The sequence below is a fragment of the Eublepharis macularius genome, chromosome 12 (genome assembly GCF_028583425.1).
Source record: "Eublepharis macularius isolate TG4126 chromosome 12, MPM_Emac_v1.0, whole genome shotgun sequence".
Taxonomy (NCBI): Eukaryota; Metazoa; Chordata; class Lepidosauria; order Squamata; family Eublepharidae; genus Eublepharis; species Eublepharis macularius.
Genome location: NC_072801.1, coordinates 53,495,814 through 53,519,055, shown reverse-complemented (window position 1 = coordinate 53,519,055; position 23,242 = coordinate 53,495,814). Strand labels below are relative to the sequence as shown.

The following is a 23,242-nucleotide window of genomic DNA, read 5'->3' as shown; positions in this document are numbered from 1 at the left end:
AAGAGCATAAACAGAAAAGAAGTAAAGACTGCACAGGCTCCAATCCTGTAAATGAAAATGACACACACTGAATACCTACATGGCACTTCTAATTTATACCAGAACACCTCTCTAGTTTGGAAACTGGAATAATTGTTTCTTTTATGCAACTGTGCAGGGTATCTGCGTAGATTCTCAGCCACTAAATTGAAGAAAGTATAGTATCAGCCTACCAACACAAGAAGAAGCAATTCCTTAGATACCTTATTCAGAGAGAGCAGCAGCATTGAAACCTTCAACCTTCTCTGGAGGTCATTTGCAAGGATGCCACATTGACCTCCATGCACAACTTTGTCTGATACTACACAAAAGGCCACGGAATGCATGGATTTACAGCAAGTTCTTTGAGCCTACCCCACAGCAGACAGACTTGCTCAAGATACAAGTCATGTTTCTGATATTTTTATTAGGATCTTCTTTCCTAGAGGGAAACAATATAGTTGTCTTCCTTTTCTTCAGAGGCAACCTCTTTCAATCCAGCTTCAGTCCTGAGTTTAGAACAGAAATAGCTTTAGCTGCACTGGAAAATTTTTAAAACATGGACAGGGGAAGTCATCTCTGATGATACTATTAGATCTGTCAGCAGTCTTTACCACTAACTCTGTGTTCCAACTGATGGATAAGAATGGTGAACAGGATTTAGACTGAATACATGAAGTGGTCTTATCCTAAGTCAGACCCTTGATCTATTAAGTCAGTACTGTCTTCTCTGTCTGGAACTGGCTCTACGGTGAAGATCTTTTGTATCAGCTATCACCCAATCCATTTATTTTAAGATGCCAAGGACCGAACATGGGATCTCATGCATGTAATGCAGATGCTCTACACCTGAGCCATGGACACTCCAATCTAACTGAGCTGGACCCCCTAACGGAGCTGGAACCAAAGAGATCAATTCAGACATTTCCTTAAGGCATACCAGGGGACGGCTTTCACTTACAATAGGATAATTCTTTCAACATCATTCACTTCCAGGCAAAACAAGATGTTGTGTGGGTGTAGGGGAGGGGGGAAGAGTGCAAAATCATTTTATTTTGGCAACAAAAATTAGAATAGCAGACTTTGGGATCAAGCACAGCTTAACAAACCTGTGGGATCATAAACACATGGTCCTACAGAGAGGACCTCTGATGCAGGCAGCCAGATGCAAAAAGAGGCTTGGCTCAATGCTCAACTGTGTAAAATACTTTAAAAGAAAGTAGCCCAGAGAAGGAAGAAAGGCCCTAATGCACAAGAAGCATGTTAAAATCAGAAATCTAGAGGTCAAATTTCAAAGTTCTGCAATTTTACAACCAATGTTTGTGCATGATGGAAACTTCTCAGACAGGCAAAATACTGTATGATAAAGAACTACAGAAACACAGGCCAAAATGGAGAATGGGGGCAAAGAGAAAATAGATTGCCTTTCAACCTTAGACACAAATCCAGAGGAGACAGGTACTCAGGAACAGGCCATTCTTGCCATGTCAAAACTGTTCCTTTCTGTTGTCTGCTGGAGGATGTGGCTGAGATTTGAAGTGTGCAGAGAGAGCTCTACAGATGGATGCTATACTACAACATCAAGTACATTACTGGGAAATGGTAATCAATTAGGAAAATACTGAGACCAGTCCTCCTGACTTGCTGTTCACTGCATTTAGCACCAGAACATTAGCACGGAATTTTTATGTACCTTTTCAGCCAGAGATGAGTTTTACATAGAGGAAGACCAAGCTCAGCCTGGAATATGCTTGATGAAAACTCTACCTCTACTTCCATTAGTGAAGCTCTCCACAAGAACGTTGTGCAGGTAGAATGTGGACACTGAAGCAGGTTTTCGGTTGTCCATCGACTAGGAGACCGTAAGAACACTAAATCCTTTAGGGACAGCTGTACCGCCATACAGAGAGGGCAGGAAAAATAGGCTCATTTTGGACATATCCAAGTCTTAATCTGAACTACACAGCAGGAAAGAATCCCCAGCACCAGCTCTCTGCACATCATCCCCCCCCCCCACCGGCAGATAGACTTTGATCCAATGCAAATGATGTGTGGATTGCCACCTTAAGATGTGTAAACTTGCGAAACGTAACATTCATCGCTGTTGTGTGAGAAAGGACAGGGTTAAATGAATTAACCATATCAGTACAAAACTTCTAAATCTGTTATGTTTTCCTCCTTTGGGGACCTAGAATTCCCAGTCATCCAGCTTGAGCTGCTCCAAATTCGATGCTACTTCATAAATACTGCTTGGTTCTTGCACTTGCAGGCCTTCAAAACAAGTCATTGGTGTTACAGGATACAACAGTTCAGGAAGTGCTTCAGATGGACGTCGTTTGATCTGGAGGAAAGAGAGTAAATTTTAAAAAATCTAACACAGACGTAATTCAAGGCATTGTGCAAGACAGTTCTTGTTTCACTCGCTCATTGTTCTAAGCCTCTCATCAGTCTTCTCGCCTCCCACCAGCACAAAACCTCCCAAAGAGAGACCCAAAGTAAACAAGGCAATTCAAACGCAGTCTCTGAGTCTCAGAAGCTCTTTGGTTTCAAGCTATTAAGTACAGGAGGAGGTTTCAACATCACTGACCACCCCACCTTCCAGAGGCCTACTATCCTCTCAATTGTGTAGAAACAAGACGGAATGTTACTGAGGTGAAAGTGAGGAGACAAACCACTTACCTGTTTGAAAAAGGAATGGTTGAGCAAGGCACTTGCGCTTGGTCTGTGCAAGAGAAACACAACAAAGAGGTCACGAGTCAGTAGACCAGGGAACAGGATGAGGAGACAGCAAGTTGTTTCTTCTCTTCTCAGGATTCTCAAGCCCCTAGCCTAGCAAGCTCGCCTACTGACATGAACAAAGAGGGATGCTATCATTCCAGAAAATGTGCAAAGCAGCAATGGTCCAGAAGCGTACCTTCACGTGGTTATTGCATTGCTGTTTGTAATCTCATCTGGAACTGCTTGCATTATGCTACATTGGTAATTGTTGTTCACACTGTCATTTAATTTTGTATTTCTCGTTCTAATGCATTGGTATTAACAATCCACATGGTATTCCTAGTTCTATTGTACTGTTCATTTGCACTGTTCATTGTATAATATACGTTAACATTGCTGCTCACACCGTCATTCAATTTTGGACTACAAGTCCTATTGCATTGTTCATACGACGTCTTATACTGCGTAAATATTTTTTCTCTTTCTGTACTCTGTAATTTGCCTTGTGTATCAGTGATTATGTTGGGTAAAGAAAGAGTGAGCGAGAGAGACAACGAATGAGGTGCCCATACTCTGTGTGCCCCCACTACATGTCATACATATTCTCCATTCTCTTGGGCAGATTCCTACCAGACCAATAACCCCCAAATTGGTCTTTAGCAGTTGTGAATGTGGCCCCAGCTGCAGCCCTTCTAATGGTTCTCCTGACTGCATCACAAACACAAAACCCAGTTCTGGCCTATTGTGATCCATGATAAACCATTACAAAGAGCAACTGGAATACAGAACTGTAAACTGTGCAAGTTTTAGCAGATAGGAAATATGTGGTTTTTAAAATCTGAGCGCACATGTTTTTGACGCAGCACTTCGCCCCTTTCCTATCTGCTAAAAAAATCAACTATACAGGCTTACACTCTAACTATTCAAAGTATTCCTTATTCTCATTTGCTATTATGGCCCTAGAAACTTGCCTCTTCTAAAAGAGGATCTTGAAACCATGCTTTTCAATTGTCCAAATGCTAGAAGTGACATCAAGTAGAAACACTGTTTTACAGAATCTATGCCCTATTCATCCTAGGTTCTGCCACCAAAGAATGAGAAGCCTTGAAACCCTCTGGTTAGTGACAATGGGGGTATAATTTGTAACAGCAGAAGGCAGTGTGAGAGCCTTCTTCTAGAAGAAGCAAATTTCTTCTGGAAAAAGCTTGAATTTACAATGAACAACGTTTTTCTCTTCCATTTCAAACCTCCCCCAATTTATTCTTGCAGTACCTTAGTTCTGGGTTCCTCTGAAGGCATTGTTCTACGAAGTGGTGAAAGTAGGGTGAGAAGGTACGGAGGTATGGATGTGGTGCTGCCTCACCATTGGAGGCCTTGGCATTGCTGGCTACCATATTTTCCCCGAACCCCATGCTGGCTCCTGATCGCAATGGTTTTGTATTCAGCTCCTCTGGAGGAATGGTGGTGGTGTCCAGAAGACAAGGAACCGTGCCATTTAGCTTCTCCAAAAGCATCTGAAGTACATGAGGAGAAGGCAGGTTTGTTTTAAAGGGCGTCTGAAACTCATGCCACAGTCATCCAGTTAAGTGTCCCAATATGTGTAGCTTCCTTGCTCTGTACAGCAGAGGCAATAACAGCCTACCTGAGTTACAGGCATATCCTTGAATGGGACGTGGCCATTCGCCAGCTCACAGGCTGTGATTCCTACACTGTAGATATCGGATTTTGCATCATAGCCCTGAAGATTCTAAAACCATAAAAATGAAAATATGTTGGAATATTTTGGGACCTTCTTTAAATTGAAGGGAAAATGAATACAGGAAGGAATTAAATAGAGGAGCATGGTGGCTCACAATGGCAATTTATAGGTGTTTATAGATGATTTTGTCAAACAAAAGAAAACCCAATGAAAGGATCAACAATGCAAAAGGAAAAGAGGAGCAGGAGCGGGAGGAGCCAGTCCTGCTATGTAGTTTCAGTTCAGGCTTCACAGTGTCTTTAGAGGTGTCTTTTTAGACAAGTAAAATTTGCTGGCTGAAGCAGTATGGGCTGGAAGCTGGATGCTGAGGCTGTGTGCCGTACAAATAATTTTATCAAGGAGAAAACTTCAAGAGCCAGTGTGGTGCACTGGTTAAGAGTGAGGGAGTGGGATCTGGAAAACCCAGGTTCAAATCCCCACTGCCATAGAAGCTTGCTGGGTGCTCTTGGGCCATTCACCCTCTACCCTTACGCCAACCATCATGTGAAGCTGGTTAAGCTAAAGCATAATGGGTGATAATGTATAAGCTAAAGATAAAGATAATTCATGAATAATGCTGTAAGCTACTTTGGTCCCCACTGAGGAGAAACAAGGTATGTTAAATAAATACATAAATAAGGTTGCAAGACTTAATCCTGGCCACTCCAAAGCTACAAACATAAGACCAAGCAAGAATCAACGTACCTGCTGCAAGACCTCTGGGCTAAGCCATGGTAAGACTTTGATGCTGTACTTGGGGAAGTCATGCACTACTTTCAGGCGTTGACCATGACTGATCATGCTTAGATTACTGCGCAGGCCAGACAGGTATACCTTTCCATCTGCAGAAATCAGGACATGACTGGCCTTCACACTCCTGCATGCAAAGAGGACAGAGAGAAAGCAGCCACAAACCCCCCTCCCAAGTCTCCAAAAATCTAGACCACAAACTTAGTCCGAGAGCAGAGCAACAAATTATTTGGCTGTTGAGCAGAGGCAATGCTAACATGAGTAGAAGATACAGCAACTGCAGCTCATGGAGATTTAATTTCTCATTCTTCAATTTGACCTGAAACTCAGCAAAAGGTTGAAGGCTCCCAAATCCGTTGCACATGTCTCATTCTCACTCAAAATGGCATATTCTGTGCTAGATTTGGCTCCTATCTGGCAAACATGCAGCATGCCCTAATGTTTGGAGCATCCTGCAAGCTATGAGAACAAGTTCTCATCACTGCCTTTCAGTTCTACTTGTGCCTACTCAGGCTTACAGTGCCACAACATAAACATGTCATGGTTTATGCTATATGACTACATTCTGAATTCAAACTGGCTTCAATCCCATTTAAATAGTATGGTTTTGAACAAAGTTGGGAACTGAAGTTCTACCAACAGACAAGAACAGAGATGTCAAACAAATTGGCCCACCGACGGCACTCTTATAGCCTGCAAGGCAGCCCAGGAGAACCCCAGTCCACTGTCACTTAGTTTAGAAACAGCAGGCAACATAACCATCCAGCTTGTCACTCCAGTGTTTCTAGACAACTTTACAGGGCACTAGAGAAGATGTTAAAAAGTCTAGAGCAGTGCAGGAGCCCAAGGCAGCTAACAGCAATGTAAGCCACTCGGATTAGCTCAGCCACGTGTTCTCTGCTCTAGCCTCCTTATTCTGCCTCCCCCCACCCACGATGACAGGGCAAGGCCAGACAAGCAGGGATTGTGGATGAGGAGGTGGTAGCTCATGGCTGTTTCTCAAGACTGGGTGGGGGAAAATACACCATCAAGAGAAAGGCAGATGTTAAAACTTTAATTCAGTTTTGGTGTAATAATACTAGTTAATTATTCCTATAATGAAATTAAGTATATTAATAATACTCTGTGCTGCAGAACTTTTGCTCCACTGATTCTGACATCAGCACGATCGGAAGACCTTAGACTAAATTTCTCCTAACTCAAGTCTTTGCTTCACAAATTCTATCTATGTTTGGGTCAACGTATGTTTCTTAGGACTTTCTAATGAAGAACTCTCACAAATACTACAGTTCCCAGATTTTTTCTTCTTCTCAGAAGCCAAGATAATGGAACTGATTTTAAAATTGCTGAAGTTTTGTTCTTTCTTGCTTAAAGTGCAACGGCCTTGCTTACCTGTGAACATATCCCATATGATGAATATAATCAAGAGCCTTCAATACCCCTTGCAAGATATAAGCCATAGCTAGTTCACTCATACCATCCATAAAATGTGTACAGATTAAATCTTTAGCAGAACCTGCAAAGAGAGAGAAAAAGGGTAGCACAAGAAAGTCAAACCACTTGTTTTTAAGATTTCCTCCCCCCTGTATTTATATTAAATAGGCAAATGACTACATGTCTAAAGTCTCAAGATTTGCACATACAACTACTTCACCATTCAGAAAAACAAGTGGGGGACCTGCAAAGACACGGGGGGAGAAATCCCATTCAAGTAAACTGGTCCTCCTCTCCATACTGTCTCCCTTGCTGGCGCCAGCTTCTCCTTAACGATTGGCGCTGGCTCTGATTTCCTCCCTTTGCTCCTTTTCCTTCCTTCATCCACCCACCAGGGCCAGATCTAGGGTTCCTGGCGCCCAGGGCAACCCTAATCTGACCCCTTGCGCATGCGCGCAGCACACTCCCGGCACTGCATGATGACGTCACTTCTGTAACATCATCACACAGGGTGGAGCGTGTCGCTCGCACGGTGCACCGGCGGAGGCAGTGTGCGGGGCTGGGAAGCCACCTGCGCCATTCGTCTCCCCGCAGGACAGGGGGTGGCCAGCCACTCCCTGTCCTGCAGGGCAGGCGAATGGCGCGGGCAGCCTCATAGCACCCCCCCCCCCCGCTGCCTTCTGTCTGCCCCGCAGGACAGGGGGCACGCAGCAAGCTGGCCGCCCTGTCCTGCGGGGCAGGTGAAAGGCAGTGCGGGGGGTTGGGAGGCTGCCTGCACTGCTGCCCGTGCGCTCCCAGCAGCTGGCAGCTGCTCCCGGCGTCCCCTCCCTGGCGGCGTGGGGGACCGACTACCCCCCTGCCCCCCACTCAACTTTTGTTTGATCTCCAGGCTGCTTTTGCCCCTTCTCTCCCTTTCCCACGGCCTCTCTCAGCTATCCATCCACCTACCTGTGTTGTTCAGCCACTCCAACCAGAGGGGGGAGGGGCTTTGAGCTGGAAATGCAGGACAGGCTTTCAGTTCTAAGCTTCCTCTTATCAGCCGGCTGGTGGTGGCTGGAAGGCAGTGCTCTAGCCATTGCAAATCACCCAGAAACGGGCTCAGTAAAACTGTGCATTCTGTTGCTTGGCAAGGATACAACTTCCCCACCCCTTTCATGAAAATTCTGAGGTGGAGGCTGGATCATTCCCTGCCATAAAAGCTCAGAAGACATTCTGACATCTTTGTCTTCACATAGGAGTCAAATTTTAAAAAATGGATAGTATTAAAGAGAATGTATTAGCCCCCCCCCAGGCAATCCAGAATAAAGGAGACTGTGGGACCACTGTCAGTACACAAATGCACCACTCAGTCTGGCTTTTCTGCTAAAAGGCCACATCATAGCTGCATGAGCAGGGCTGGTCTAACAGGCTGTACGTACCATAAGCCATGAAAGAGGTCACAACCCAAAGCTCATTGCTGACTATGAAGGCTGCTTTATATGGCACAAGGTTGGGGTTGCTGAAGAATTTTGAGACGTGAAGTTCATCCTAAAACACAAAAAACAATAAAACAACCACAGATTCTTAGCCAATGAGAGAGCCAAACACATACAGGAAAATTCAGAATGTTTCAACACTCACTGAAAAAACTAGTTTCTTTGGACTTGGGCTTTCACCAGTTATACAGAATTACAGGGGTGTACAGAAGCGTCAGCAAACAAGTGCTACTTGTTTTACAGTAATGCAAATCCAACAAACTCTCTCTCTCTCCAGAACAAACAAAGCCAAGCTATCTGTATAAGACTGCCAACTCTACCTGCAAAAATGCCACCATTTCATTGGTACAGGCCTCTAAGTTGATCCTCCGAACTGTGACAAACTCTCCTGTATGTTTATAACGTGCTAGATGCACAGTCATTAGGTCCTCGAAGCCCTTCCCTGGAAAGATAAAGCCATCATCATTAGAACGACTTCAGTAACATCTTGAAATTTTCTTTGGCTGTTTTAACAACATGGTCTTTTAACAGTTTGTACTAGCTTTTAGCCGTGTTTAACTGCATATCAGTTTTAATTTGTTTGACCACTTACGATGTTTGTGTCTTGCTGCTTTTTCTGTTTCGCTAGCCACCCTGAGTTTGCAAAGATAAGGTGGGGCATTAAACATTTTAAATAAAAGTAAAAATAAAACCCTAATTCAGATTACAAACAAATCCTTTCTGACTGCCACCATACATCTCTCTTGCAGAAAACATCCTTGATTTGATTGATTTTCCACATTAGCATGTAACTGTTCTGCATTCAATCACTCAAAGGAACGTAAGTATTTACAATTATTTCATTTATACCCCACCTTTCTCCCCAATGGAGATCTAAATTTATTATTATTATTTATGTTATTTATAGTCCATCTTTCTCGCTAAGACTCAAGGCAGATTACACACTGCGAGTCAGTACAGTTAATTCTAAAGGCATTTCAATAAACAATGTAATATGCAAATTTGCAAAGATTTAAAACCAGCAGAAACCCAAATACAGTGATTAAGAAATGCTGAAACAGAGCATAAGTTTGACATATTAAACAACATAGAAACTACCTGGTACGATCATACTTCCAGCAACAGACAGTATATAGTAATAAAGTTTATAGCCCCTATAAATTTTTAAATCCTTCCATTGTTGCAGTGAGTTTTACAGGTCAATCAACCCCTGCTCTGGGTGTTGCCGTCACTTCCTCTTTGAACATGGGGAAAATCCCTCTAGGCAGCGGGACTTGCTTCCAAGTAAACGTGTGGTGGCTTACATCATTCTCCTCTCCTCCATTTTGTTTTGTCCGTTTGAAAAGCTTTCTCCACTTTTATATTATAAATATGTCTGATTTTTCTTGGTCACGTGTATTTTAAAACCTAACACCCCCCGCTCTAGCTAACTGTTAATATCTACATTTGCTTATTTCCATATAAGCTCCATGTTTCTTTTTTATGAACTTCATTTAAACCATCTCGTTCTTGTCAGTTTGCTCGTTTAGCCCTCAGTTATCAATCCAGATTAAGATGGGTCAACTATAATAAATACTATCTCCTTGAGAATTTTAAATTCCTGCTAGGACCCAATGGTGATGTCGGGTTGGCAGGAAATCCTTTAGGGTGGTGTATAGCCCCAGGAAAACACAAGCAAATCAGAACAACTTCCCTTAGCAAAATGGCCAACTGGGTCAATATAAACCTGGGAAGAGATTTGGGAGTGCTTATTGGGGCACCAAGTAAGTTCTCATCATGTCCAGAACACATATACGCAATTATCCTTGTTTCCTCAATATCTAACAATTGCACGGAGGGAGGAATTTTTCTTCCATCTTGCATAGATGGCATGTAATATCGTTTATTTTAAAATGATGCATTTTTTTAAAAAAAAACATTTTAATGCCACCATTCCACCAAACTTAGGATCCCCGATCAAAAATATTAAAACAACTTTAAAATACCCACAGCCAGATGACAATTTAAAACAATTCAACAAAAAATACAAATACATAAATTAGGAGGGCTAGTGATAGAATGGAAAACAGAAAAAGTCTCAAACAGCAGGGAGCACCCCCCCCCCCCGCCAAAGCAGGGCCCTTGAAGATGACTGTCATGATTGGGTAGGTTTCTATGGTAATAGGTGGTCCTTAAGGCATGCTGGCCCCAAGGGCTTTAAATGTCACCTTGAACAGGGGCAGTCTTAGTCCTGGGCATCTGTCCTGAATCTCACACTGAGGAGGGGATAAACTGGCACCCCCATGCAGCCACCCTCATTGCTGCTTGTTGCCTCTAGGCTGCCACAGGAGCTGTTCTAGGATAGGCAGGTAGGAGCAGAACCAGGGAGAAGGGTGAGGGGACAGGGGGTCTGAGAGTTATGACTGCTTCTAAGGTAGCAGTGGCCTAGCAATTGCTGTAGGGTGATGAAAAGAGAGCAGACAGCCTCCTCACACCCAGTTGCTAGAGTTGCAATGGTGGCTTCTGGCATGAGTACCCCCAACCAGAGGGGAGGTGAAAAGGGCAAAGGATGGGAGTGGGGGGGGGGGTTCCAATTAGTCACTGTTTACCACTGCAGAATGCATTGCTCCTAGTGGCGGCAGCAGCCTGGCACTCAGCTGGGGTAGTGAAGAGGGGCAGCCTCCCTTCACTCTAGTTGCCTCTGGAGTCACAGCGGTGGCAACTTCTGCCCTGATTCCCCCTTGTGCACAACAGCTGATTGCCAGGCTCAAGCGGCAGTGTGTGCGCAGCCCAGCAACAGTGGGGGCCATCACGGGGAGATGATGCTGACCTGCAGATACTGCTAAAGCTGCCAGAGCCAAAGATGAGCCTCCACAACTTCCTTCTCTCCCTACCCTCTTCCCCCCATAGTCTGTGGGCTATGCTGGGCCATGCCGGGCTGAGAAGGAAAGTTCCACCATATCTGAGGGACCACCTCCTACCCAGAGGCTTTCCTTCATCTCCACCCCCCCCCCCGGTCCAATATCTAATGACAGGAGACGTGTTATGGCAGCTTCTGCTCTGAAGCCCTCTCCCCCCACTCCAGAGATGATGAGGGCTAGGGATGAAACCTGCGAAGGTGATGGGGGCCACCGTTGACTCTGGACCAGGACCCACACTACCCCAGATCTTGAATTGGACCCAAACTAAATTGGGAGCCAATGTAGATAGAATAAGACAGAAAAGATATCATCCCTATGGCCCACTCCATTCAGCATTCTGGTCTCAGCATTCTGTAACAACTGTAGCTTCTAGACATTCTTCAAGGGCAACCCCACATAGAGTGCACTGCGTTCGTCTAATAATCTAGATATCACCAGGGCATGCACCACAGTGGCAAGATCTTTTTTGACCAGGAAAGGCGGCATCTGGCTCACCAGCCAAAGCTGATGAAAAGCACCCCTGGCCACAGCCACCATCAGCTTATCCAATAGGAGATCCAGATCCAGCAGCATCCCTAAACTTTGAACCTGCTTCTTTAACTACTGTGAAAGAGTAGTATATTTTAGTTCCGAAATCAAAGTTAGTTAAAGAAATACAGAGATCAGTACTTTGTCAAAGTACTTTTCTGGGTTGTTGTGGGTTTTCCGGGCTGTATTGCCGTGGTCTTGGCATTGTAGTTCCTGACGTTTCGCCAGCAGCTGTGGCTGGCATCTTCAGAGGTGTAGCACCAAAAGACAGAGATCTCTGTCTTTTGACCACGGCAATACAGCCTGGAAAACCCACAACAACCATCGTTCTCCGGCCGTGAAAGCCTTCGACAATACTTTTCTTGGATTGGAAAACTTACCTATTACAGTCAATAACTCATAGAGACTGTTATCTGGCAAATAAGTACTCATTGTGTCCCTTTTGGGAAAATGTGCTATTGACTCAGAGCTTGCTTCATTAGTCTGGAAAAGAAAAAAATGACACAAAGAAATCAAATAGACACAGAAGCAGCTGGGTCAAAAGAAACTTTTGTACAGGCTAGTTTTACACAGGGCTTTTTTTCAGGGGGAACGCAGTGGAACGGAGTTCTAGCACCTCTTGAAAATACTCGGCAATAGTGCTTGAAAATAATATGCAGAGAAGTTAGCCGTGTTAGTCTGTGGTAGCAAAATCAAAAAGAGTCCAGTAGCACCTTTAAGACTAACCAATTTTATTTTAGCATAAGCTTTCGAGAATCAAGTTCTCTTCGTCAGATGCCTGATACAGAGTCGAAGAGAACTTGATTCTCGAAAGCTTATGCTAAAATAAAATTGGTTAGTCTTAAAGGTGCTACTGGACTCTTTTTGATGAAAATAATATGATTTCAAAGAATCCCATGTATTTCTTCCTCATTTCCCTCTTGAAAGTTCCGCCACCTCTTTTCCCAGAACCCCCCCCCCCCGTTTTACATATGCTAAAAGTGGCAGGATACACTTGCTTAAAGCAGCTTTTAAAACCTGAGTTTCACTCTGAAATTTCTCTCATGCAAGGGTCTACTATTCAATGGCTGCAAAATAGCAACTTAGCACCTCCCATCTTATGCTTGCATTTCTAGCAGAATGTTCCTGAATTTCAAAATGAGAAAGAGCATTAAAAACTAAATTTTGAAATCTAGCTGGATTCAGTCCTCATTATTTCCCATAAAAGGGCCTGGACTGAGAAAGTCTGCAACTTTGCAGAATCACTGTGAATAGAGAATGAGGTGGACACATCTATGTTCCTATCTACACATCTTCAAGCTGGTCCTCTGCAGACCCTCGACAAAAACGCCTCCTGCTAAAGCCAGGCGATACCTGCATTTATTTTGGTGCAAAGAGTTTATTGCCCCTTTACAGCGTTTGGCGTCCTTCTCTTTTTAGGACCCAGCGGACTACTTCGGACGGGCATCCCTTTCTCCAGGAAGCGCCTCGGCCGGGACTGCTCCGGCTCACAGCCTCTCCGGACTCCTTCCCTTCCTCCGGAAAGTCCCTCGTGCCTGTGCCGGAGCCTCCTAGCCTGGGGGGGAAGGCTGCGAGCGTCATTTCCGGCCCGTCAGCGTTTGCGTTCGGTCGGGGCGTTTGAAGTTCTTCCCCTTCACACTAAGCTTCTCAAAGTTGCAGCATTGCTTCCTTTGCACTCTAAAATACTCGTCTGCTCACCCACCCTCACAGCACCTTTAACTTCGTTGTTTTTCCTTTTCTAAAGTTCAAATGTGCTTTATGGAATTAAAATAATAAACTGTGAAGAATGTCCAACACAGGAGGGAAATCACAAAAGCAAACCTTTGGAATAAAGTCAGCCTGGACAGCCACTTTACAGCATTTTATGGCAGATAAAGTAGCTGTGGACGTTTAGCATTTACAACTTAAAAGTTTTGCACATGCCTTATACGTATTCCAATGGAACTAAATGACATGGAACTGCGTCCATTTTTTGACATACAATTTGCCTATAGAGAGAGGCAAATTGTCTATTAAAAACCCCTCTATCCAGAAGAATTTTAGTGAGGGCTCAACGTTCTGTATAATCTTAAGAAAATTAAAACTGACGCTATTGGTGAAGCCCAGCATACAAAAAGCTCTCAAGAAAAACAAAAGCTCAAAGGATTCAATAAAGCTTTTTTTTTTTTTGGTGCAAATACTGAAAATTTAAAGAACAAAAAAAATCTCTTGTTGAAAACTTGGTATTTTATTAAACAAGACCAGCTTCTAAAGATAGGGATTTTGGAAACAGAACAGGACACAAAATTTCAAGAAAGATTGCACCAACGCAATTGGAAAAACAGATGCAAAGGTAGAAACGAGCTAAAAATTACAAATTTGTCAAAACTGGAAATGGCAATGCCTTGATGCTGAGCAGTTAAGATATGATGACACCACAGACACTCAACCAGTGATAGGGAAGAGAGAAAGTTCAAAGACAAGCAGTCAACAGTTTTAAACCTACTCTCTTTGAAGTTTATGAGTTATTTGATGTAAAGGGAGAGTAAGAGGACTTACACCAGGCTTAATTTTGAGTCAATTTGTAAGTTAAAATGCATGTCATGCCCATATATTCTTACAACCACATATTCTTGCAGCCCGATCCTCTTCCGAAGTTAAGGGCCGTTATGCAAGTTCAGGAGACTGTGCAAGGTGTAATGAGCTAGCTTTACTCTGACCTTGTTTGCTTTTATTTGGGCTAGAGAGAATAGCTTATGCTAGAAATGATCAGCTGTATATGGGATGGAGGGGAAAGAAACCAGAGGTATGAAGGATACAGAGGAGAACACAAGACAGGCACAGGAAACAGTATGTATCATCATGAACAGATGTACAAAAGTCAGCAAGATGTTTAACTTTGATTCTAGGATTATTCCTGTTTCTACTCTTACCTCCATTGTTCATTCAGTAGTTCAAGAACTATACAGTGTAGCCCATTGCTACTGTTTTGGGTGCAGTAGAAACAAGCAGTGACTTCTGACAACTGTGGACCACAGGCCACTACTATCATGGAATGCAAAACCAAGATAATCAGGCATTGCATGCTTGAAGCAGTGACACCTGGCCAGCTTTCACAGGAAGCAAGATCTCAGAACTCACACCAGTCACAAAAAGGGAACACAGCAGCACTTCACACAGCTACACCACCAAGGTCACGCAGGCATGCTTAACAGGAGGGCCAAAGAGGTAGGTGTCTTCAGGGTCAGAAAGCTGGCTACGCCCCTGGGATTCTTCCAGCTCTAGCCCTTCTATGAAAAGTTTTCAGGGAGTTATAAGGTGCCAGAATTAACTCCCTTAGATTCAGTTTTAAAACAAGGTGTGTTGTGTTTTGACTTTTTAGCAGCTGACAAGCAACCTCATTTTTAAAAATTTCTTGTATAAGGAAGCTTTTTATAAATTAAAAATAATAACTGATCAATGCAGTCATATAAGCTGTACTACTGGTGGAAACAGCCATTCGAAAATCCAAAGTTTACACCTAAAGTAAATTCACATGCCATGCTTCAAAATCTGCTTTTCTGAGCAAATCTTGTTCCTATGCATGTAAAGCTGAACACATTAACGTACACACAAGGTGCAGGGAGGGTGGGGGAATGCTCACAAGGAGTCAAGGAGATACCCATGCAAGGGGCCACAAACCACAATCTGCAAAGGTCACTTACTTTTCTCCGAGAGTCACCTGGAGGTTGCTCTACAGTAAAGAAATTGATCACTCAATTGTGTGTGTTTTTAAAGCTATAATTTAAATCAGTGGTTCTCTATGGCTTTGCAGAGCACTGCCACATCCCACAATTAAGGTCAACTGAAAGAACAACAGGACTGCTAGATGTGCTGGATACCACCCCATCACATACACACATCAAATAATGTAAGTGTTAACAATATGTAGCTGTGCATATGCATGTAGGGTTGTCCCTTCCCACAACTGAACCGTAGCCAATCCTTCTGTATCTGAAATAAGGGGAACGGCTTACCTCTCTGCCTTAGTGCTATCTCCTCAACATGAAGCACAGCAGGCCAGGCAAGAGAGTGAGGATGAGAGAGCCATAGGTGGCACATCATAGAGCCACGTGGTGCTCCCAGGCCACTGAACATCACTGACTTAAAGCAACAAAAATCATTGGCACAACTGACAGCTCTTATCAAAACATCTTTTCCTTTCTTAGCATTAGCAGCAGAAGAACTACATACCTGGTCACCTATACTTCTCAACTAAAAATTATTACATCACATGGGTTTTATAAGGTTTTTAATTAGGAGTTAAAGAAATGGTTCTCAGGAATCATTATACAGAGACTGCTAAAAATAGGTTATAATCCTCAGGTTCAAGGCAAACTCCTACACAAACAGTGTAATCCTAAAAAGAGTTACTCCCATCTGAGACCATTGATTTCAAAGGTCTTAGACTGGATTAACTCTGTTTAGGATTGCACTGAAAGAGTTCTATATCTATAGTATGTGTATGCACTGATTTCAATTTTAATTTCAAAGTCATCATGGGAAGATTATCTAAAGAAATAGTTAACAGTATTCATTCTGGTCCATCAATTTGACCGACAGGCATAAATCCAAAATTCAGTCTTAGAGTGATTCAATATTTGTATCCGCTGGTCTTTAGCACCTTGGGGTATTTTAACAGCTTCCCCAACAATTCAGAAGATCAGAATGCCTTGTCCTTCTAATTAGCTCCAGACTTCTTTCTACTCATGCTGACCTGGCTATTTTCAAATACTTTCAGGTTGCCTACAAACCTTGGTTTTATTGTCAAGTTAAACTCATGGGCTAAAGTTCTTGATTTTTGGTCCAGGGACGACTTCCCATTATCTTGCCTGCCTGATCTATTCTGATGGGTTCCTTTCCTCTCCTTTCTTTCTACTATCATTTTTTACCGCTAATGTCCTTCTTCAAAAAACAACATATTTCTTTGGGAAAAAATCCGCGGGGTATGCCTACCACTTGAAACGAGTAAGAAGCTTTGAGGCTATGCCATACACTAGCAGTGTCACACACACAAACTTCCTCCCAAACAATCAGAGGCTTCATAGAGAGCAGCATCATATTAGTTCATCTTTTACACTATCAGACCTATTCAATTTCAAGGGGAAAGGCTGAACAAAAAAGTTTCAGGATTGTGCTGCTTGTGCAGACAAGGCCACAAATTAACCTTCCTAGCACTGACAAACCATGATGCATAAGTCAAAGTAGTGATTCCTTGGACTTACCTCCAAGCAGGTCCAACTCCCTCAAGCCCTCAACAATGAACTTCTCGGACACCCACCGCTAGAAAAGAAACCCCAAACAAGTGAGACTTAACAAGACATGACAGAATTTTATTTTACCACAGAAAGAACCCTATGTGACTGACTTAAAAAGCCGTAACAGAGTGAAGAGATGCACTCTGCAAATTTCTTCCTTAATAATAACATCCAATAGTCTGGCTTTGCACTAGAAATTCCAAAAGGCAAGGCCTCTATATTCTTCTCCATTGGTACGTAGTAAGATAATACCATTTGCTTTGCATCATCTTCCCCTTTGGTAAGCAAGCACAAAGCAGCTAAAAGTCAGTTCAGACAAGCCCCAGTGAAAGATGCAGAGCCTGAGTTAGGGCCAAACTATATGTAACACAGGCAGTCACACTTATCATCCTGTTCACAGTACAGTGGGGAGGGAGTCATTCTACTGTTTACATCAAAAAAACCAATGTGCTATAACAGTTAGTGCTGAACTAAGATCTGGGGATCCTGGTTCAATTCCCCACTCTGCCATAGAAGCTCGCTGGGTGACCTTAGGCCAGTCATACAATCTCAGCCTAATCTATCTCACAAGGTTGTTCTCAGGATAAAAATGGAGAAGAGAACGATGAGAGTCATTTGGGGTTTTCATTAGGAAGAAAGGTGAGTCATAAATGAAGTTTTAAAAAGGTGCCCATTGATGACTTGAACCCACTTCCCCTGACTTGAAACATTTTCCCCCAGATTGTTCCCTAGATTGGAAACTGTACTCGAAATGTGCACAGGGATGTAAGGCAGAGGACAAAGGAGGGTTAATTCCACTTGCCTACAAACCTCTCTTAGTTATTACAAACACTACCACTACTTTGTGAATGGAGCAGAGAGGTGGACAAAAGTGCCTATTGCTCTTTGACTCCTCTACTTTTGCCCTAATTTCAATGGAATGTTGTCACACCTAATTTTATTTGGACCAGGGCTACAGTATTTTGACAGGTAACATTCATCGTAAGGGAAACTGATAATTTCTTCTACTGCAACTCCCACTAACAAGTATTAAAATAGGTAGATGAGCTAAAAACAATAAAGGACTTGGCTTAATGGGGAAAATGCTGTAAGTCAGAGAACTGAATTTAGATCTGGAAGACATGACTTCAAATATTATTGCACCCAGGCTGGACTACTGTACTATGCCTTACATGGAACTGTCCTTAAAGACAATGTAGAAGCTAAAGAAGAATTCAGTAGGCTGATGGCTGACAGGTCTCTTTTATAGAGAACATATTATACCTGTCCTGAGACAACTGCACTAGCTGCAAACTGGCTTCTGGGCCCAGTTCAAGGTTCAGATCTTGACTTTTAAAGCCTTGTATGATTTAGGGATCAGGGTGCTTAAAAGACTGCCACCTTCCATATATTCTTGCGGATCGGCAGACATTTGTCACAAGTCCTGTGTCATTTTCCATCTATAGCAGGAGCATAGTGATCTGCTACTAAGGAACAGGGCCTTTTCTGTAATGGCTCCTCAGCCTTGGAATATGCTGGAGTAGAAATGTTTTTGGCATCAGATAAAGATATTTTTGTTCCCCTGGGCTTTTTTAAACGGTGGGCTTGGTTACTCTCTTGGCTTCATTTACTGATGATCCTATTGCCTTAGTGGGATAGTTAATTTTTATTATTTTAACTGTTTTATTGATCTGCTTATGTTAACACTTGCAGTGCTGTGGTCTGGGGGATCTTGTTTTTATTATGATTGCTGGTTTAAACTGGTATTGAAGTGACTTTTAGATGGTGTTTTAATATTTATTCTAGTTGTGTATTTATGGTGCTAGACACTCCAATAGCCTTTGGGCTAACACACAGCATACATTTTTTCATTGAATAAAAATAAATAACGGACTGAGATAACTTGGGTAAATGATTAACAGACTGTTTTCCATCTGTAAATAAAGAAACCTATCCACAGTGTTATTGTTGAGAGCAGATATAGCAAAGACTGTAAACTATTATTTCAAAGCAAAGATAATATATGAAATACAAACAGTAGCACTACTCTAACAGATTTCCAGTCTGAATCCCCACTCTACCATGAAAACTTGCTGGTTCTTGGGCCAGCAATAAACTCTCAGCCTAACCTACCTCACAGGGTTGTTATGAGGGTTAAACAAAAGAGGGGGGACAACCTTGGGCTCCTTCGAGGAAGGGCAAAGTTAAAAAGTACTAACATAAAGCAAAAACTATTTATGCATTTTTCAAAATTGTTCCTTTCCCCATAACCACAGAAATGGCAAATACCTTCCTTCTCTTTTAGTTGGCCAAATCTTGCTCAAAATTTATGAGCAACAAAGAGGCTGTTGACTTTACAGAGGGCAAATGGAGTGAAATGCCCTCCAGCTAGAAATTCACCCAGGTACTCATGAGAAAAGCGTAGACAATCAGTAAAAACGAAAAATACAGCTATTTAAAAGGCCTGACTATTCACATCCACAAGTAGAACTTCTTTCAGATAGCAATAAGGCATCATTTCACTGGAACGTGCACAAAAATTTGTCTTGTGCTCAAGTAACAGTTTTGAACTAGGTAATCTTACTGGCACCAGCCTGATCCTAAATGCGTTTATTGCAGTCATGTTTTGAGATATTTCCTTACTGACAGGGCCATCCTAAGTAGAGTTGAAGTCAGTGGGCTTAGAAGGGTATAACTCTGCTTAGGATGGTAAGGCTCTGACCTAGGCATCAACCTGGAAAGGAAAGACACAATGATCATTAGTAATTCTTGAAAGTGTTGGGACACTCACCCTAATTTGTTCTGGTTTACTTACAAGAAAAGACATGGAATCCAAACTTGATGATTCTAGTCCACAGGTATGAATTTTTAAAAAATTAACCTGATGGCAAAAAAGAGCAAGAATAGTATTTCAAAAAGCTGAAAACAAATGGACTGATTCTTCTTTGTTCTTACAATCAAAGGAAAATGACAATGACAATGACTGCAATCTAAAGGCACTTTTCCTGAAAGTAAACCCCGTTTAATAAGATGGGACCTACTGAGCGGACCTGCTTAGGATTGCTCCCAATATTCGGCGAAACAAGGTATCAGCCACACTAGCTGGTGCTGAAAAAGAAGCCAGCATTGTACAGTGAGCCCTGACCAGAATAGACAAAAGTTTAACTATCAAACAATAAGGTTTTACATAGAGATTTATCCTGCCTCCCTTTTCGTATGGTATTAACATTTTAATGTGTATTTTAAATTTTTTGTGTTTTCTGTGTTTCATATTTTATATTTCAGAAGATTGATTTGTTTCCCATTTTTCTGGGAGTGCTGTGACTGTGCATTAGTGATTCTTGGTGGTCACTGACCATAAATGAATGAATCAGTCAGTCAGCTGAGGTGAGCCCAATCTCATCATATCTCAGAAGCTAAGAGTTGGCCTTGGTGAGTAATTGCATGGGAGATCACCAATGAAGACTAGAGTTGCAGAGGGGTTGCCATAAGACAGTTATGACTTGAGGGCACTCTCCACCACCATTGTAAACTGGACCATGTTTAGCATACGAGGTCTAAATGCCTCTTTAATAAAGCTCATTGCTGATTTTATAGAACTCAGTCTCACATAAACTGGATTTTGTGGTGGTGGAGAATGCCCTCAAGTCATACTTGACTTATGGCGACCCCTAGTGGGGTTTTCACGGCAAGAGACTAACTAACAAAGGTGGTTGACCATTGCCTGCCTCTGCAACCCTAGCCTTCGTTGGAGGTCTCCCATCCAATTACTAACCAAGACCAACCCTGCTTAGCTTCCGATGAGATCAGGCGCACTTGGGCAATCCAGATCAGGGCAAACTGGATTTTATTTTACCAGTTATTGTTTGACTTTGGAAGGATGCATCTGTGCATACTCTAGATCTGTGACACTCAGTGGCTTGGGAGCCACAGATAGCTTTTTGACATGACACGTATGACCCTTCTGAGCTTCATTCTCCAATGAGACACCTGCCTAAGTTCCAGGAAAGTGGGCAAGAACTGTACCCAGTGGGGCCTGTGTTTGGCAATTGGCTCCCACTTTGAACCAGCTGCCCCCAGAAAAGCAGGTAAACTCTGAGCCTCCCTAAGGGGCAGACATCATGCCAGGGATGGAAATAAATGTGGGTAATTTTGTTGATGATAACTGCCACTGTGGCTCCCTGTGAGGCACAGAGTAAGTACTACTGCTCTAGATCCTATGACTTTAACAATGTATGAAGAAAAAAGCTCTTGATGTCCATAGCTCACTGAAAGTGTCAAGTAAATGTGCTGCAGCAATTTAAAAAAAGGCAAATTCAGTGTTAAAAAGAGAACTGAAAATAAAACAGTAATGATTACTATTATATATCTGTAAACTGCACCATAGAAGATATGATCAATAGATTCACAAAATGAAACGGACATATCCCAGAGGAGGGGTGTTCACTGTAAACCTGAAGGAAGCCCCGGGCTTGCAGGGGATTAAAACTTCCCAAAATAACAGATGCAACACCTATAGCTTTACAAAAAGAATGCCTATTTTCAGGTTGAGGGGGTGTGTGCTTATGCTACCACTATATTGTCAAGCCTTGGTTTCTGTAAACAAGGTGAGGGAAGCAATAGTGGACTGGCCTGACAGTTGCAGCAACTATGTAACTGGTTGCTGCAACCATGCAGCTAGCAATCATGCAGCCTGACCACACTTTTCCAAGGGAGAAGCTATGGGGCAGGGAAGGAGGGAAAGCTCAAGATGGGGAGGGGGGTAAAGGTAGCTTGGCTTGTGGGTGAGACGGAGAGAAAAACTTGGCCCAGTCTGGCAGTGGTAGCCATCAAGCAACTGGCCTAGCAGCCATGGACTGAAAATCTTTGCAGGTCCCCCACTTATGGAAATCTAAGACACAGCCACATTCAGAACGTAGACAAGCCAAAGCCAGCAGTTATAGCAGCTGCGCTTCGGAGAGGCACCTCAGAGAAGCCGACTTGGGACCAAGTCCCCTGACTCTTCAGTTACCAACTCTGGGTTGGGAAATTCCTGGAGATTTTGGAGATGAAGTCCTGGGAGGGCATGGTTAAGGGAGGGGAAGGAGCTCAGGGGATATGCCACAGAATCTACCCACCAAAGCAGCCATTTTCTCCAAGGGAACTAATCTCTGTGGCCCGGAAATCAGTTGTAATTCAGGGAGATCTCCAGCCACTGCCTGGAAGCTGCAAAAGGCACAGAAAAAGGCAACTCCGATGGCCCGGAATGAGGTGGACCTCTTAACAAGCGGGCCTACTCTAATTCAGGAAAGCAGTCGCTGAAGAGGTTCCATGTCAAGCAAGGTTACCAACTTCCAGGTGTGGCCTGGCGATCTCCCAGAATTACCGTCGCTCTCCAGAATACAGAAATCAATTCCCCTGGAGAAAAAGACCACATTGGAGGGTGGCCTCATTGATATTATACTTCCCTGAGCTCCCTTCCCAGGCTGCACCCCCAAATATCCAGGAATTTCCCAACTCAGAATTGGCAACCCTAGAAGGGAACCCGTTTTGAAAGACGAGGTCAGACCCTTCTTTCCGCCACTCAGCAGGGCCTGGCCGCGCGTTCACAAGAGCCGGCCGGATCCCTCACTACCCGCGCCCGCAGCGGCTTCCCCCAGCAGGAGCTCTGGGCCAGGGCAGGGCAGATGCGGCTCCCTCCAAAGCCAGCGGCACTGGGAGGTGGACTGGGAGGGGAAGTCCGCTCGGCGCGGCCCGGCCCCACTCACCCCAGCTCAGCGCCGTCAGGCAGGCCGCACGGTCGCTCCGTTTCCTAGGCGACCCGGAGAGGCAGGAGGCGGGCGCGAACGAACGGCCTGGAGGCGGTGCGGCGCGGCTCTCGCGGGTTGGTCGCTTCCTTCGGGAGGCGGAGCGCCGAGAAGAGGCCGGGGCTGCGCGGCGGAAGCGGTTCGGGCCTGAGAAGCAGGGCGGTGTTGCGTTGGGTGGAGGGGGCTGCGTTTGACGACGTCAAGCTCTCCTTGCGTGTCAGGCGCTGCTTTCCTCGGGGCTTGAGGGAAGCGCCGCCTCTTTCGCGCCTGCTCGGCCGGGGAGGCTGGCGGGCGCCTTCCCCCTCGCGTTGGCCAGCTGGTCGTTCCAGCCGGCTTGGAGAAGGGGGTGGGGGGCTTCAGGCAGTGGACAAGGGCCTCTTCCCTGCTCCCTTCCTGTGGAAAAAAGGCGCCTCTGAGGCGAAAATCAAGGATGCCGTTCCCTTCTGCTTGCAAAATGCTCGTCCTCCTGGACTTTCGTGATATTTACACGGAGTCACTCAAAAGGCACCATCCATTCACGCGTTCACGTTGCATTCACAGAGAGAAACACAAAAAAAACCCAGATCCATTGCTTCGTGGCGCCTGCTGTGGCATAGAATCATGAACTCTGGGCAAAACCTGTGCAATCTGGCTTCCCTAT

The 23,242-nt window shown here is 43.9% G+C and overlaps 1 protein-coding gene across 3 annotated transcripts; it reads right to left on the bottom strand.

The window, feature by feature from the left end:
• Nucleotides 1-1,036: 1,036 nt before the first annotated feature.
• On the bottom strand, nt 1,037-22,636 carry STRADA (STE20 related adaptor alpha). Of its 3 annotated transcripts, none has more exons than XM_054995002.1 (13): nt 22,564-22,636; nt 19,608-19,697; nt 16,805-16,862; nt 15,245-15,273; nt 11,942-12,044; nt 8,454-8,575; nt 8,077-8,185; nt 6,617-6,740; nt 5,180-5,351; nt 4,379-4,483; nt 4,009-4,250; nt 2,698-2,740; nt 1,037-2,359 (listed from the first exon to the last, which is right to left on the bottom strand). In XM_054995002.1, the coding sequence occupies exons 2-13, from the start codon at nt 19,641-19,643 to the stop codon at nt 2,207-2,209; spliced, it is 1,296 nt and encodes a 431-aa protein (XP_054850977.1). In that variant the 5' UTR covers nt 19,644-19,697; nt 22,564-22,636; the 3' UTR covers nt 1,037-2,206. The 3 variants fall into 3 exon arrangements, with proteins under 3 accessions (XP_054850977.1, XP_054850978.1, XP_054850979.1); XM_054995003.1 differs by having other exon boundaries at nt 19,632-19,697; XM_054995004.1 differs by lacking the exons at nt 11,942-12,044; nt 15,245-15,273; nt 16,805-16,862; nt 19,608-19,697; nt 22,564-22,636 and adding an exon at nt 8,726-8,859.
• Between the last annotated feature and the right edge of the window lie 606 nt (nt 22,637-23,242).

Coding starts and splice junctions, on each gene's coding strand:
- STRADA (XM_054995002.1), bottom strand. CDS start 19,643: ATGTCTTTTCTTGTAAGTAAACCAGAACAAATTAGG. Junction 12,045..15,244: donor CAGGTGACTCTCGGAGAAAA/GTAAGTGACCTT, acceptor TTTCTTTTCCAG/ACTAATGAAGCAAGCTCTGA. Junction 4,251..4,378: donor AGGATATGCCTGTAACTCAG/GTAGGCTGTTAT, acceptor CATGTACTTCAG/ATGCTTTTGGAGAAGCTAAA.